This window comes from Amblyomma maculatum, chromosome 6 (assembly GCF_055883805.1).
Source record: "Amblyomma maculatum isolate TAMU_Amacu chromosome 6, ASM5588380v1, whole genome shotgun sequence".
Classification (NCBI taxonomy): domain Eukaryota; kingdom Metazoa; phylum Arthropoda; class Arachnida; order Ixodida; family Ixodidae; genus Amblyomma; species Amblyomma maculatum.
The window spans coordinates 15178528-15196124 of NC_139349.1; the positions used below are offsets into that span (position 1 = coordinate 15178528).

Genomic DNA, 17597 nt, shown 5'->3' on the forward strand with positions numbered 1-17597 from the left:
TTGAGCTTTTGCGTAACTTGGCGGCGGTCAGCTGCTTTATTTGCAACTTTTCGTTTTGTTTCATTTGTTTCAGCCCACTAAAAAACCCCGATTGTTGAGAGGCTTCCCAAGTATCCGTGGCTCAGCTTTTTTGCTAATGTTTTGATTCATTCTTTATTTTCATGGGTTGATTCGTCGCCTCGCCAATGAATCTAATGTCCTGCTAAATTATCGCAGCCGGTTCGCAAGCGTTGTGCAGATAAATGCGTTGTGTACAGCGCGCAGACGCATGCGCGTCTCCCCATCCCCTCCCAATAGAGGATGGATGGATGGAATATAGGAGCGTCCCCTTTGAAACGGGGTGGTAGCAGTAGCTATCATGCTCATTTTTCTCCTTATATCTTAATTATTGATTTAGAATGGTTAACTAAACCATCGTTCTATTTATTAAATTTTGTTCCTACATTACTAACATTGTCACTTCTCTGCTTTTAAGCCACCAATCTTCCAGTCGTTTTTTGCTAGTTTCCACCGCCGGTTTATTCACCCGGCCACTGTTATCTCTAAACCCCAGAGCTTCAGGAAGAGTGATTGCGCCTGCACCAACTTCCGGATGGATACCATTACATTCGAGAGGCTTTACAAAAGTTAGCGCCATCTAGTGAAAGAAACAGAAACTGCGCGCCGGCCATGTTTTGTTCAGTCCGCCCGCTCCTCCCTCGAGTACGCTGTCAACGTGCGCCTTCGTAGAACCCGTGCATGCACCAAAAACTGCATTGGAATGCTCGCAAGCGATTGTTTCATTTTTTAACATCACAGCAGTCGCTGTTAGCTCCAAGCTCTACTCGGAATGATGCCAGCATGTTGTTGCGTGCCCTTCCGCAGCCAGCGCACCGTCGTAGACGCGCACGGAATCAAGGTATACGCGTGTATGCGACCGTTCGTTTGCAGTCCTAATCGGCTTTACAAGGGTCACTTGCATCATGTAAAGCATTACTGCACGTCCCTCTGACTGGGAGCTTGCTCACAGAATGTGCTAACACCTAAAACAGCAGGTTGTTTTGAGCGCTATGGAGCCTTGTGAACTTGAAGGATAAGCTTATGCTGCGAAGGAGGACACGGGAGAAGGAGCAATGCATGTATAACGAACGCTATTGTGCAAATACGTTTGAAACATATTGTAGGTAGGTTGCATTTACCATTGTGAATTGTTTTTAAGACACGGGCATGATTACCGGCACTATTTTCACAGTCGTGCGAAATGGTACTGCTTGGTGCAGAGAGCAATATGGCTGTCTATAGTGCAGCCAAGGTGCGTGTTTCACGCTGCAAAAGCAAGCGGCTGCCAAACCCGCGGCGTCTAGAAAAGCAGGAAAAGATGACATCCCATTAGTGTGTTGTAACATGCTCACGTGCAGCCTGTTTCGACCGGTCTACGTCCAGAGCGCGCAGCTCAGGTTTTATACCTGCCAGCCCCCGAACGAAGCGTGCGCACGAAATAACGAAGCGTGCGCTTCACATTTGTTTTTGTTTTTTTTCGAGTCACCCGATGGTTCGCTAATTCACAGCTGCCTGAAATTCACTGGAATTTTTAAAAAGGACGTTTTCTTGTTTATTCCCTCTGTCAGAAAGTAAACATTTGAAGCCGTAATCTCATATGAAAGCGCTGATATTGGAAGCTTCGAGGAACTCGGAGGAGGAGCGCGAACTCGGCTGAAACGAAAAGAAATTTGAAAAGTCAACTCAGATTACTGCGAAGTGTTTGTGCTTTGTGCAACTGGCTGTGTTAAAAAAAAATCAGATTTATATTATATCACATCGATATAGAAAAATTAGGGGGTCACTTAAGCTCCGCCGTTAAAGGTATATAACGCGATAGCGTCTCTCATACACACACACGCACGATGTTTTCTTTCTTCAGGTGTTACATTTTAGCTCTTTTATTTATTTATTTATTTTATTTACCAAATACTGCATTCCCTAACTGGGCCCTAGCAGGAGGGGCGAAAAGAATACAATGCAGTGAAATATGAATTCATCAAAATAACATACTACAAACAAGTGTAGTATGTTATATGTTATGTATGTTATATTTCTATCATTTCTTAATTTTTATTTTATTTGACGTTTTATATTTTTATACACCAATACGCATGCGTCAGCAACAATCGGCTTTCCATCTGAGCAATTTCACACTTTTGAACACAGTCAATTATTTCAATTAATTACACATTCTAAATTTTCTTCCTTAGCATCACCAAGCCCTGGTTTTTCATTCTGACACTTTTAAACCCTTACTTCCCAATTTTTCTTTTTTTTGTTTCTTTATTTCATCAATTGAGCAGTTAATTACAAAGATTTTATTAACTCATCGCCTATCGCACACCAATCAATATTCAATCACTGGAAGCACAAATTACCATGGCACTTTTTTTTTACGCAGCCTCCGATTATTTCCGAGACTAATGCCAACTACTGCGTCGACGGCATGGGGAGGAAAGAGCTAAGCGCCAGTCCACCTTACGTCAAATTACGCACGATCCTTTTACCATAAAATAAAATGCATCCGCGCTCGTTTCACCAACCAAGTGCCTTCCAGTGGGATGAGCGACGGTGATTGCGCTAACCAAGCAAACAAACTAGCGATGATCTCTCATAGTCGTTTAAGTAAACAGAAAAGGCACACAGACAAAAAAAAAATCCACGTTACAGAACTCTGGATACGGTACCTGGATAGGGATGACGCTGCGGATTGTTGAGGGGCCCATGCACGACTCGTAGAGCAATTTGTAACTGCGCTCGGCAGCGCGGCCGGTGGGCCCCGCCACGTCTCGGCTGTCAAAATACGCTTGCGTCGCTAACAGAAACCGCCAGGGACCGAAGAGAGTTCCAAGCACAGCACACTAGGTTAAAACGTGAAAAGCGCGAACAGAACGGCGAGCGCTGACGGACGGGCACGAAGCGAACGGATGGAGCAAACAAAATATGGCGGCCAGAGCGGGATCAGCGTGCCGCTCACGGTTGCCAGACGTACTAAACCCTCTATAAAGTCGTGCCGTGTATCTAAAGTAAAATGACCCCGTGAAGTGTGGGTAAGGATACATCGACGTTTCTCAATTTATGTCAAAACAAACTTGAAATTTGGCTACGTTATTTATAAATGAGCCAAGTCATCATCATCATCATCAGCCTGATTATACCCACAGCAGGGCGAAGGCCTCTCCCATAATTCTCCACTTAACCCGGTTCTGTGCTAGCTGCATCCACTTGACCCCTGCGAACTTCTTAATCTCGTCCGCCCACCTAACTTTCTGCCACCCCCTGCTACGCTTTCCTTCTCTTGGAATCCAGTTTGTTACCCTAAGCGACCATCGGTTATCCTCTCTTCGCACTACATGTCCTGCCCATGTCCATTTCTTCTTCCACTAGAATGTCGGTAACTTGAGTTATTTCTCTGACCCACTCTGCACGCTTTCTATCTCTTAATGTTACCTCTACCATTTTTCGTTCCATAGCCCTCCGGGTTCTCCTCAACTTAAGTAGAACTCTCTTGGTTAGCCTCCACGTTTCAGCGCCATAGGTGAGTACAGGTAAGATGCAACTGTTATATACTTTCCTCTTTAGTGATACCGGTAAGCTGCTAGTCATAATCTGCGAGTACTTGCCAAATGCGCTCCATCCTAATCTTATTCTTCTTGTTATTTCCTCTTCATGGTCCGGATCTGCTGTTACTACCTGTCCTAAGTAGACATATTCGCCTACTACTTCCAGTACTTCGCTACCTAATGTAAACTGCTGTTCCTTCCCGAGGCTGTTGAACATTACCTTAGTCTTCTGCATATTGATTTTCAAGCTTACCTTTCTACTTTTCCTGTCTAGGTCATCAATCATTATTTGCAGTTCATTCCCCGAGTTGCTTAGCAAGGCAATGTCATCAGCAAATCGCAGATTACTAAGGTATTTTCCATCTACCCTTATCCCTAACTGCTCCCATTCCAAGTCTCTGAATACTTCTTCTAAGCAAGCTGTGAATAGTACTGGGGAGATTGTGTCTCCTTGCCTAACACCTTTCTTTATGGGAATTTTGTTACTTTCTTTATGCAGCCACTATATATATCTTCCAGCACTTTCAAGTACGGCTCGTATACCCCCTGATTTCGCAATGCCTGCATCACCGAGGTTTCAGCTGAGTCAAATGCTTTTTTGTAATCAATGAATGCTATGTATAAGGGCTGGTTATATTCTGAGCATTTTTCTGTCACCTGATTGATGGTATCGATATGATAGTAGAGTACCGTTTCCGAAACCCTGCTTGATCATTTGCTTGATTGAAGTCTAAGGTTGTCCCGATTCTATTAGCGATTGAAAGAATGAGCCAAGTACACAATTTTTGCTGAAAATTAATGGGCATATTTTAAGCAACAAAAAATGATCAAGTTTGTAAAGCAGCAGATTGAGAAAGGTACAATTACAAAAACCTACCACCAGAACAAAAAAAATTCACAGCAATGCATATTCTTTATTATTGACTGAACCAGAATAATTGCACTAGCGCACAGTCTTTTCATGACGTAAATACATCGGAACCCTGGCATTTCCTTTATCAGAACTATATTAGAAAAAACAAAATACTTTTAGGCAGGTCTTAATTTCTCTAGCTCAGTAGATGCACCAGGCATACATTTATTAAAGGTTCATGAAAAAATGTTCCTATTAGGCACCGAAAAAATGTTTACAAATTGCGTCGGAATTTTTACTCTGATGACACTTTAGCATACCTTGGGCATATTCTTCGCCTGCACTTTGCTCACCCTTCCTACTTGCTCACCTGGGATCGAGTATTGTCCATCCAGCTTACGGCTACAATGCAGAACCCCCTCAGTGTTCTGCAGACCATTTCAAGGACTTCCTTCCCTGCAGAAGCCAAATGCATGGTCTACATCGGCTGGCAGAAAGAAGTAGCCCAAACTTGCAAAGTTGGCGCACAGTGGATATATATGCAAGATGGTATAACGACGCGTCTAAGAACGCTCACTAAAAAAGCTGAGAAAGCCCGGTTTGAAGCGCTTCAAAAGTCATCTACTGGCAAAAAATAACTAGGCTAAACAAGAAACTCACCTATACTCCAGAAAAAAATTTACAACTTTTACATGGAAAAGTGATACATACTACGAGCCACACCTTTTGTTTAGTGGGTAGGTACGTAAGCGGCACTCTTAAGCTATTGCTCATTTCAGCCCGTAAGTTAAGCCTGATTTTTGCCAATTTTATCTACCACCCTCTAAGTCTCTCTTTGCGAGAGTATGATGTGCCACATTCAAGAAGGCAGCAAAGCTTTGGTGTTCGATAACATATATGACGTGTTTCTCCGGTTATGTCAGCCGATGTGCCGCATGAAATCGTCTGAAAGGCTGCATTTCAATTTCTATGTAGACAAAATTGTTTTTCACTGTGTAGTCATTCCGATGGTATGTCAGTCCACCTGTTTCCAGTCGCCACGTGCAATCATAAGAGCAATGAAACATAACTCCACAAGGCTTTGGCGCCTTTGAGGCTGCACCAGTGAAGGTCGCGCAGTGTCATTGGATGAGCTGTAGTCAGCGGCTGGGATTTGGCTTGCTTACTAGGATGAAAAAATGGCTTCAATATAAGGGTAAAACCCAGCCGAATGTATGGTAGTAGCAGAAGCCGCTAGGTTGCGCTCCTGCCAAACTGAACACCTTCGCCAGAAGAATGTAGCAATAATATCACAAGTGCAAGAGGGAAGCATCGGGCCTGTACTCTTGACAGAGTCCAAACCATTGCGAAACCATCACCTGCGACTGCGCTAACGGATAAAAAGCACGCTCAGAATGTTAAACAGCAAAGGGAGAGGCCACAGGCAACAGCTCTTCACTGAATTGTAAGTGTTGAGCAGTACCTTATCCCTTTACTTGGCAACAGGCAGGGGAACGAAATGAAAATGAGAAATTATTTATTACACCACTTTTTCGTCACACATGTAGTCAATTATAAGCAGGCTCGTGAAGTATCCTGGCCACCTCACAATCCATGCAGTTGTTGCTGGAAAGTATTCATAAAGCAGGTTTAACAGGATGACGAGAATCGGCAGTATTTCTATCGTTGCACTATGCTAACTGCAGTAGTAAAGAATGGTTTCAGTTATTGAAACCAGGAATGGAATTTCAGAAGATGGGTGGAGTATTTCGGGACTCCATTGGCAAAGGACAGTGCCCCAGATTTCTCGACGAGCTCTTGTCAGCCCTAGAGATCCGAGCCTGTCAAAGGTGGCTCCATCAACAGCTGTGTGTCTATGGAGACTTTGCTGGCAGGTCCGTGCAATATGGCAGAGGTGTGCCTTCTTCCCACAGGACTTGCATTACGCAAATAACAAGCCTGGTGACATCACACTGAATGTCCTCTCGTTGTTGAGGGATTGTCTACACTGGCACTGCCATTGGCAGTCGTAAACACTGCCGAGTGCCACTATACTGTTTAACCATCTTTGAGCTAACTGCAAATACAAAGACTCCCCATACATCTCAGTTGGTATCACGCTCCCCAATGATGGGACGGCCAGCAGTTGCAACTAACACCAAAATTTGTAGGTGCCAAATACTATGAAAACAAACATTCCTACATCAGAAAATTAAATTCTAAACGGTTGTGCTATGCTTCTTAACCTCAAAGCCAAATTTAGGCTTAATTGGGAAAACAGGAAATATGGGTGCTTTTAAAGGTCTGTACACAATCTCTAATGATGACATGACCATGACACGACAAATAAATTAGCCATTTAGATGAATGACAGTCCAATATATAAAAAGGATTTGGGAACAGGCACGTGCTATACAAGGTGGTTTCACAAGACTGATGCAGTTTGGGGCGAATCAGTGACGTGTAGTGAATTCTGAGGACCATCCGCATGCCAAGGATTTTCACATGAAGAATTACAGCGAAAAAAAAGAACACCTTAGGAGTTGATTTCCCTGAATCTGAGACTTCAAGCCATGTGATGCACAGTTCATCCCCAGGGTCTGCGATATAATCAATCCCGTGAATCCACATATATACAGCAGCGGACGAGCTAATCTGGATGATGAGCCAAAATCAACTAAAATAGCAGTGAACAGAAAACTCTACCCAAAGGCATTTAAGGGCAAAATAATGATTGGAGTAATTTTCCACAATACAGCTGTCAAATTGAAAGTGCAAATGTTTCGAGCACTGCTCAGTAGTGTTCAGCTAAATTTGATAGTAAAACATTGTGGCAGCTCTTAGGAGCAATATTGCATTTTGAACGAGAACATCTTCGGCGGAAATCCGCCTGGTGGGTTCCTGAAACAAAAGTTTGAGAAACGCTATCACCAACCATAAATATTTATTAAAACCCTATGTTTCAGGACCAACTAGGCCCTTCCTGTCGCCCCCGAGAAATAAATATTCAATACATATTTTTTGGTTGGTGATAGTGTTTCTCAAACTTTAATATTGCATTTTGAAGCAGGATGGAGCAGGAAAAGAAGAATGGAGCAGATGGAGCAGCGCTTCCACCCCTGGAGAAGACATCTTCCCATTGCCACATTATAAATGACATGTGCAATTTGAGCAGGCCATCAGCATTGTCCAGTGATACAACATATAAGGATAAAAATTAAAATTGCATGCAAAGTGATTTGCAAATTTTTACATATTTACAGGCTTCCGCAGGTAAAAGTAAATGACACAAGAAATAAAAGAGATCATTGCTTCGCCTGTCGACGACCAGGCGTCTTGCGTGCTGATGGCGCAAAGTCTTCCACCTCTACAAAGCCTGGATCAGCCGGCAGGAGCTGGTGTCGGCGGGCCTTGAGTGTGCTGGCTGGGGTACTGCGCACAGGATGCAACATTCTCCCCTTAGTAACAGAGCACAGCAAGGAAGAGCTGCATGCCAGAGAGGCCTACCAGCACGTGAACAGACTATTTCTGGTTGTATGCCCAAGATTGAGGAACACCTGAATGCGGACTAGTTTTGACCTTCCTATACTAACCACCAGTTAAATTCTCTACAAACAATTACGATGGCTGGAGCTGCTAGCCAGGGTCTTTCATGGATTACAGGCAGAGTGAAGACGCCATTTACTGTTGCTGGCCACTGGTGCCGTCAACAACAGCTTTCATTCCATTTAATGACAGCATAGAGCAGGGGTTGTGAAACTTTGTCCCACACAACCCTAACGAGCTTCAATATACGCCAAGGTGCAATGTGTAAGACGTCCGTCGAGAGCTCTGTTACTGTGGCGTGTTCAGCCAGCATAGTTTCCCCATGAAACACTGAAAATGACAACCTGCACCAGGAATATATCTCTGTGGTGCACAGAAAAAATTGTGTAAAGTGGACAAGTAGTAGTAAGTAATATGTTTGAAACTACGCTTGACAGCTTGGCCTCCACAATGCTCATTCAGTGATTATGTCACAGGATGTACGGACATGCTCGCACCACTTACCAAATGCTGACAGCAAAACCTGCTTCTCGGCTATCCAAGATAAACACAACCCACTGCTATACTCTTGCTTTGCTGTGTTTAATGTTACCAGCGTAGATTTCCGTATAGCTGTGGCAGCACTGAATAAGCATGGTGTACAGCAGTAAAACCGATGGAAACCCATGAGTTAGTTCAGAGTGATCGACATGGCTGTATTTTGGTCATTGGAACCGCCTGGCTAGCATTTGTAGATCTAGTGATCAACTCTTGGATGGATAATGCTTTGTCAGGATACCCTGAACCACTGCATACACTGCATTTTGTAACCTCACTGCACTGAGCAGGTGCGAGTCTAAGGGTTTAAAATACAACAAACATGAGTAAACGAAAATTATGAATAAACGCAATTAAGTAGGGTAATCTGGTTGGTCTCTTATGACTGCAATAGTAAAATTCTTCAATTAATTGAAACACTGCCTACTTGTTGCCCTTAGTTAAACAGAAAAAAATCTAGACATGAATATCCACTGGGGCATATTTACTCCCAAACACTCGAAACAGTCTCGACCATGGTGAAATTCTTTGTAGCCAATACTATAGCCTGAACAAAGCCAATCCACTAGCCATTCGTAGGCCTCACGATAGTTTTCATTGCCGCTACAGTGAACTAGAATACTTTTTAGTGGCGCGAACGACGCCGCTCGGGCACGCCGCTTTTCATTGACGCCGCCAGATGGCGCCACTGCAACATCTACTAGTTGACTTTTCAATGCTTTCTTGCAATAGTGCGACATAGTACCGATGCTTTTGTGCGCCTATTCAGTAAAAGTGGCGATTATTTTCCCTATGCCGACGTATGTGGACCTCCACCCATGATAGAAGGCGTTTCATTTGACATTATTCGGGTTTTCACCGTTGCACTAGGGTGAAAGCGCTCTTATTTCGCTGGCGTCTGTTACAGCTCATGCGGGACGAGTTATTGCGCATTGTAAATCATTACAGCACATTAATTTGTATGGGACAGGTATTTTTCTGAGCCCTGCAGAGCCCGCTTTATTACAGAGCCAACTTAGCTGTCAGCAGCAGACTGGTAGCAGAGTGGCCAGGCATCGTGCGCACGCACGGGTTCTTGCATCTCTCCAACCACGCCGCAGTAACTATACCTTTAGCCAATAATGATGATTATATTACACTGTGCTATTCGGTATCCACTGGTAACCAGGAATGCTCATTTTAGCGTGATATCTGCTTAGCGTTAGGAAATTTGCCTACTGGTAAAGTGAGGAGCAGCTTCAGGCTGTTACATTTGTTGTTTTTTTTTTTGACAAAGTGGTCATGAAAAAAAATCCTACGCTTTGAAACGAATCAGCCGGCGATATTCTGTGGCGTCACCATTATTCTCTGTTCACAGCAACAATATCTGTTATAAATCATCGCTGTAAGCCAGGTGTTAAAATCCTTTCATCATCTCATATGCATAACATATATGCCAAAAATACATACATGAGGAGGGCAGAGCAGTTTTGTTTAGGTACTTCACAAGGCTTCTCCACTGCTGTTTAATTTTATTTGAGTGCATGGGGCAAAAGCCATCAACAATGAGTTGTTTTGTGAAATTATTGACTACACAAACAGTCCTAAGAGCATCCATCTGCTCATTTTCAAGTGCTTTGAAGCTTGACATTGCGCTGGTTAATGCATTTTGTGAAAAAGTGCATGCGGGTAGTTAAGCAGTGGTTTCAGCTGCACCAATTTGACAGTGGTCAGAGCATCCAAGTTAGCAGGTTTGCTTGGCCAGTAGCATACTGAGTACAAGCTGTCTGCTTGAATTTAGGCTGAAGCAGGTTGTAAACACATTCTCAAGGTCAGCCACAAACTGGTATCACTTGAAGGGTACAAAAGGCCTCTGTTGTCCTTAAAATGAGTAAAATTAGCCAAGTTTAATACATGTGACTTATCTTTTTCTTTTCAAAAAAATATTAAAGCCTTTCTCACGGTTAGTTTGAAATAGGATTTGAGGTAGGATAGAGAGATCACAATTGTATACAGCTGCCAGCCAACTGGCTCACTCCAGGCAATTTTTTTTAAATTTAAGTAATTAGTAATTATTTTTTAATTTACTAACTATTGCCTTTAGACAAAAAGTGGGTTTGCAGAATTTGAGAGCGCCTTCTAAAACCTCCATTTCATTTATTTCCGATAAAGAGCCTCATCATTTTTCCAAGCTCTAAAGAAAGCCCGCGAAATACAAAAACTAACAGCCTGTACTGATACTGGGCTGTTGAGTCACGGCCGCAGCTAATTTCTGTCACTCAAACCATGCACGGTTGAGAGCACCACAATATCGTAGCAGATGAATGCGTCAGTCACGTGATATTTTTTTTTTATTTTGCGGGCTTTCTAAAGAGGTGGGAAAAACTATGCACGTGAGGTTTTCTTTATCGGGAATAAATGAAATGAGGGTTTCTGAAGGGCCTCCCCAACTTTGCAAATCACATTTATTTGAAAGAAATACTTAATAAATTAGAATTGCAAAATGAAAAATTGCCTGCACCGTTTTTTTTTTTAATCAATATTTATTGTCTTAGGGCATCAGTAGGGTATGATATGAAGGATGAATAAATGATTAAATAAATGTACCAGCTAGAGATCCAAGGACATACCATGACTATGCGGAATTGAATTTAATTTAATCTCAGCTGTCTGCTTTATTCAGCCAGTGGTAGTATTCAAGATCACGCAAACAGTCGAAGCTTTCTTTCCCGAAGTCTTCCTTTTGTTCAGACTCGGTGCGCCAGGTGGCTGTCAGCAAGTGGTTTCTTTGGCCCATCTCAAATGGTTTATTTTTTACCCTTGGCTGAAGTTAGCTTGGACACGCGGTATAAAATATGTCGGCTATCGTTTGGTGCCACAGGCTTAATAGCAAGAATCTGCACTGAGCACAACTCTCTGCAACATCAATACAGTCGTGCCCCGTTAATATGACCCCCGTTAATATGGACGGCCCGAATTATGGACAGTTTTTCTGGGGACGAAACCTTTTCAATGTATTTATGCCTCGTTAATATGGAAACTCGCTGTCCGGACAATGGACAGGGGAAGAATGCACGCGCCCCACTTGGGCCCATGTATTTTTGTCTCGTTAATATGGACAGTGCTTGAAAAAAAGCAGAGTAGTCCGAACGCAAGTTAAAGAAGGGCGCGCCGCCCGCGAACCTACGCGACAGCCGATACGGCGGGATGCCTGAACGAGTCCTGTGGGGTTGGAAAGAACCAAAGCCGGCGTGTCGCCTGTCGCCGTTTTAAGGAAGGGGGGAGGTGGGGGGGGGGGGGGGGGGCGGGAGGGGAGCGCAAGAGCGGAGAGGAACGGCAAACCGAGGGCCAGCATAAGAAAGACCCCGAAAGGGGGAACCAGGAGGCTTCTGGGTGCAGCGGAAGTGCCGCCGCAGTCGGGAAAACAGCAACATGTGGTTGCAATAAATTCTGCTGAACGTGAACAGAGAGGCCGGTAAAAGCGTAAAAAAGAAATGACAGGAAGAAAGACAAGTGCCTACAGTGGCGGTGGGAACTGAAGTTTTCTTTCCCAAAGCGCAAAGTGTGTTCCATGAAGCCGTTAACGCTTTTCGGTGAGAGTTAAGACACGCTCACAAAGTACAGCGACAAAAGAGGCGACGTACGAACACGCAACCCGGACCGGGCGTCCCGTCCTGGACGCGCTTCCCTCTCATGCTCCTGGTTTTCGTCCTTGTTGCGCTGTCGAACGGCCAAACTTTGCACACTAGACGGACCGTATGTCGGCTTTGCTTTGAGTCAACGATGCGGCCTTGACAAGGTCTGAGCTCTTCATAGTCGGCTAGCCGTCGCTCTAAACTATACTTCAGCTTGCAGTGTTTGTTTTATGGGAACACATAAAAACGGCGCCAAGAAGATGGGATGTTCGATAGCCCTCTGCATAGCAGCTTGCCAGCTTGACTCCTTCGCTTTCTTACAGAAACAGTACAAGGCAAAAAAAGAAAGAATCAGAAGAACGGAAAGGCAGAAAGGTTAACTAGGCAAAAAAGTGCACAGCATCAGGAGCCTGTAGCCCTGAACTTGAGTCTGGCTTTTGGCATGGCGGGAGTTAAACGCAAAAGAACAGAGCTGAACGTAGGCGCGAAGAAATCTGTGAATACAAGCGGCAAAAGCCATCTCAGTCAATCCAAGCTGCGAGGGACTAGTATCGACAGCTCAGCTGTTTCCTCGCCTCAGGAGAATCTCAAGCAGCTACTTAGCGGCTACTTAGCTCAGCAAAGAGCACATTTTGGAAGTGGCGGTGAGTAGAGAATCAGACGCTGATTCATCGCCCAGTGGGGAGTTCGTGCTCGAAAGTTCGACCAACACAAAGCCCAACATCACGGGTGTCATGGTAAGCGAGTCGATTCAGGCTGCACTACAATTTTTCGAAGACAACAATGACAAGGATAATGCACTCAAATGTGCCGTTGTTCTGTGAAATTTTGAGTCCAGTGCACACCGTTATGTACAAAAGCAGTCGGTAATTACAATTCTTTTTTCGCAATAAAATCCTTTTTGTTTTTATTCATGACTCGTTATTATGGATGACTCGCTTTATGGACAGTTTTGGTCGGGAACCAAAGTGTCCATATTAACGAGGCACGACTGTATTGCCCACATCCAGCCTTGGCTTTACGGGTTTGACGGTAATATATGCCGGACAACCCGGCAAGAGCGTATAGGCACCACATCAGGTGCCAGTGATGGCTTTTCACGCGGTATATCCTCACTTCTGCCGTTGATCGTATATGTGCGTAGTCATGCAGCAGGATGAGATGCGGCTCGAAATGATGCTCACACACTGTCATGTTTCTGTGAGAGGAGTTTCCTGCTTTGACAATCTTCGTTTCCACTTTCTGTGATGTTTGTTGTCCCTCGGAGCAGCAAACAAAGGTGACTGGAGCACCCGGATAGCTGAGCTTCGGCATCTCGGAGCAAAACAGTGCGAGTTGGTCTTTTTCCTGGCCATTTCAAACTGCACATGGTGCTTTTGAAGAGCTGAGATGTCTTAGTTGCTGTGATGAAAGGCAGAACTGAAAGTTCGAGGGCAAAATTGCAAGAATGTGCAGATCGCACGGCACGCCAATCCTTGACTTCCCTTTGCGGACGCGCACGCGGTCCTAGTAAACGTAACTGCAGCGCCACCAGCGGCTGTCAGTGGCGTCGGGCGTGCAAGAGGCGCCCATTTTCGTTCCGTTCACGCCACTAGAAAGTATTCTAGTTCACTATAATTGCCGCTTTTGCTTCGCATTACGCTTATATGCAATTCTTGTTTCGACATAATGGAGATCATAAAGAAACAGCTGCATAATAAGACTTCTTAAGAAAAAGAAAGTTCTGCAGAAGCATGAGTATTGAAATAGTTAGACATCCTGGAGTCAACACTGTCGTGAATCTCTAAAAATACAACATTCAAAGGACTGTCAAGAGTGTGACCTTCGTAGTTAAGTCAGTGTGGACAATAACAACGCTGTATAAGGAATTAGGAAATGTTCTTTTTGTGTGGTTTATGCGTCCAGGCAGTGCCAACTTTCCGAAAAGTGGTCCCATTTTGGAGCAGAAGGCATGGGAAATAGCCCTGCAAATCCGCTGCAATTTCTGCATCAGCATAGCTGGTGCAATGGCCTTAACTGGCTGCTGTAAGCAAGCTGCCCGGCCAATCAGGGCAGAGTGTATGTGTATCTTTTCTGTTCTTTGTCCAGTTTGTGGCACGCTGTTTTTGTTGGTGCCACAGTCTAGTCTTCAAGACAATCTCTGGTGAAAGTGCCGCAGTGAGCAGAGACATTTTGCACCAGCTGGTAATAGAGAACCTGCGTTGGAATATGGATGGATTATAAGAGTGGCCCCTTTGAAATGAGGTGGCGGAAGTTTCCATCATGCTCGCCTTTTTTTTTCCTTATATCTTGAATGTTATACATTTGTCGACTATTTCGTCGTTTCAATTACTAACCTAATGTCATCTTTCTGCTTTTTCAGCCAAAAAACTAATCGCGTTTTGCTAACTTGCACCTCAGATTCATTCACCCAACCAGTAGTGTCTCTAAACCCTAGGGCCTCAGGGAGAGTGACTGCACCTGCATCGAGAAAGTTACCAGGCATTTGTAATGACTGGGTTCTTTCTTTAGTTCAAAGGAGTGGGAATCTGGTTGTTTTTGTGTGCAAACCACCACTGATGTGCCACTTCACTGTTTACTGTTGGGGAATCTTCGATGTAGCAGATGCTGCCCTTTTGAGAAATCCTTTTGAGTACTGCCAAGCGTAATAATGTTTGCCCCTGCAGCATTTTGCCAAAAGTATGTGAGTGAGGGTTGTGTCGGAGATGGATGATTGGAACTGGTTGAGTTTTTTCTTTTAATAATACTGAACTGCCTCTCACACTCAGCATGGGTGGCGGATCGGGCTAGTTGGTGCAGGTTTGACATTTTTCGAAAGCGCTAAAACAACAAGGAAAACATCAATTCCCTTAACAGAGGATTCCAAGCATTACTGCCAAGATACAGCTAAATTTATTTTGCCCATCTGCACATTTCAGCTGGAGATAGCGCTCCACTGATTGTAGACATGTTCCTCTTGTAGCACATCTTAAGAAATGTCAAACACCTGAAGGTTTACAAATTCCATTTCGAAAAAATTCAAAAGCTCTCGCTGCTTTAGTGGCAGTAAGGCCGGAAATCACTCCAGAAAGAAAAAGACATTTTGAAACGACAGTGTCGATGGACTGCAACTCTAGACTTATTTACTGCATTGTCAGCCAAAGGGAATTTGAGAATATAATCGCAGGCAGTGACAGTGTATTTCAAACCTCGTAAAATTGTTCTTGCTCTTTTGGCTTGAGTTTCTAAACAATGCATTTGGCTTCCTGTCTGACGACAATGTCTCCATCATCTTTCTGTCCATCTCTGTCCTGGTAATCAACTGTAAGGTAGGTCTGTTTTCCTTTAGAAGGCGTGGCTGCACAAACCTTGAAAGGTATTCAAGAAGGCCAGAAAGGAGACTGTAGCACCTGTATATCAGGAGCTTGTGACTGCAGCCGGCATTTCAATGCCTCAAAGGCAGGAAAGGTGTTATTCAAAAAAAGACAGCACGCTTTGTGGAGGTCAGAGCTCAAAAACTCAAACAGCCTCTCTTAACATGTTACACATGATGGCCTAATCTGGTCTACCACATCAGTGGCCTTAGTCCTTTTCGCTGCCACTGATTTAGTGTCAGTTGCCTTCTTTCTCTTCAGTTTGCATGGTATGTGCGCCAGTTGTGTACTTTGTGCTGACGCCACTGGAGTCTGGAATTTGGTAGTGTAACAGAAATTGCCTACTTGCGGCTTCTTTTTTCACCTCACAAAAGAAAAGAACTTAACAGAGGTCCCCACTGATTTACCTTTCCAGGCATTTCACAAGCGACAGCCATCGGGTTGGCACATGGTTCAGAATTTTTTTTATACTCAATGTGCATTTCTTGAAAATGTTAAAGGGTAGCTTTTCTTTTCGCGCTTTTTTCCAAGTAAAAAAATATCTAGGGGGACTTCGTCCACTTTCGCTGGAAGACAAGACCCTGCTTTTTCTGCTGCAATGTTGATTAAATGGCATAGACAACCAATTATAATAATGTTTTCATGGGCCTCCATCAGCGCTGCTGCTACGCCAATTTTCTTTCCCCGCATCACGTTGAGGTTGTCAGAGCCAAAAGTTATGCAATTCGACTACGGTATGTCCAAGGAACCGAGTGTTATTTATCAGCATTCTGGCGATATTGCGCCCAGTTGAGTGGCCTTCTAGGGTGCTCCGGGCAAGTAGTCTGTTCTTGATCAAGCCCAATTTTTTGACAAAACAGGTAACTCCGATCGGGTAGTTACACTATCTTTACTGCCATCTATGCCAACTGAAAACACTCTTTCTCGGGGCTCTCACCATGCTCTCTTGTGTCTGCCGCGCCATTTCACCAACAGTTGCTGTCGTCTCGGCCCTAGTACTTACGTACCGCTACGCGATGTCAGACTTCACGAACGTTTTGAGCAACAGAGGTCCCACGTGCTCAGAGGCACTCATAGCAAGATGTTATGCTCCAACAAGAAATCTATAAACAAGCACTCTGCATGGATGAGATCACTGTCATATTGTGCGACGAAGAAATCTTGGAGACGGCGTTACTTGCTTGTCACTGAAGGTTGCTTGTGTGCCTCTTTGACGAAATGCGCGTAGTCAAGTCCATTTTGTCGCCATGCGCCATGCGAAATTCTGATGTCCTAATAGCAAACTGTGCTAAACACATGATGCTCGCTTTTCCGCAATGCCGCAGTACATCCAAACTCAGCAGTACACTGTCTTAGGAAGACTTGAAGATATTTCTTGCGCTCTTTACTTATCGCTATCGCCAGACTACGTTAACGCGGCACTAGACAACTCACAACGCACGCCTCCTAAAACTGTACTCGAACATGTACCTGAGCTGCCAAAGGTAACAAAGAACAGAAGAAAACATAGAAGTTGCCTGAAGCAAAAAACCATATAAGTGTAGAAACATTATAGGCAGAACTAAAGTCACTAGAACTTTAGACAGAACCTGACCTTAGTGCCACGCTTCAGACGCTCCAGGCAGCGGTGGCACTACAGTCTCATAAACAGCAAAATGAAAGTAGTTCTACCAGGTTTAACTACTTCGATTGGCCAACTATGCTTTTTAGACTCTTCACTGATCCCGATGTCAATCGTTGTCACGGGAAAGGTAGCTTTGGAGCTGTGTGGCCAGACTAGAAAGAGGATTTAGGTAAACACAGGAGCGTTTCCGAGAGATTTCTGTTTTGGTCGTAAAATCGTACAAAAGGATCAAAATTTGGGAGTCCCCCGGGTAATTCAGGAGAGCCGGCAGGTATGTCAATGTAAGCCCTGGCGCCATATTCCTTTCCAAATACCCCTCAGCACCTCATACTTGTATACCCACAATGCCCTATGTTTGAGTATCCCGGCATCGTTTCGCCTTTATGCCCTAACAGACTGCAGTTTGTGCGATTTGTGCTGTGCACGCACAGTAACTAAATGTTGCACATCCATAGAGCAAAAACATTCGTCGTAGCCTCCCTGATATGGTTACTGTTTTGCTCTTGT

At 44.2% G+C, this 17597-nt stretch overlaps 1 protein-coding gene across 1 annotated transcript in view; it reads right to left on the bottom strand.

Moving 5' to 3' along the window:
* Positions 1 to 5936: 5936 nt before the first annotated feature.
* The window catches only part of LOC146185145 (uncharacterized), a 55430-nt gene continuing 43769 nt past the window's right edge, over positions 5937 to 17597 (bottom strand). Inside the window, exon 13 of the mRNA XM_084606128.1 lies at positions 5937 to 7848. Coding sequence (XP_084462254.1) covers positions 7722 to 7848 — 127 coding nt within the window. The 3' untranslated portion in view covers positions 5937 to 7721. The remainder of the gene's footprint in view (positions 7849 to 17597) is intronic.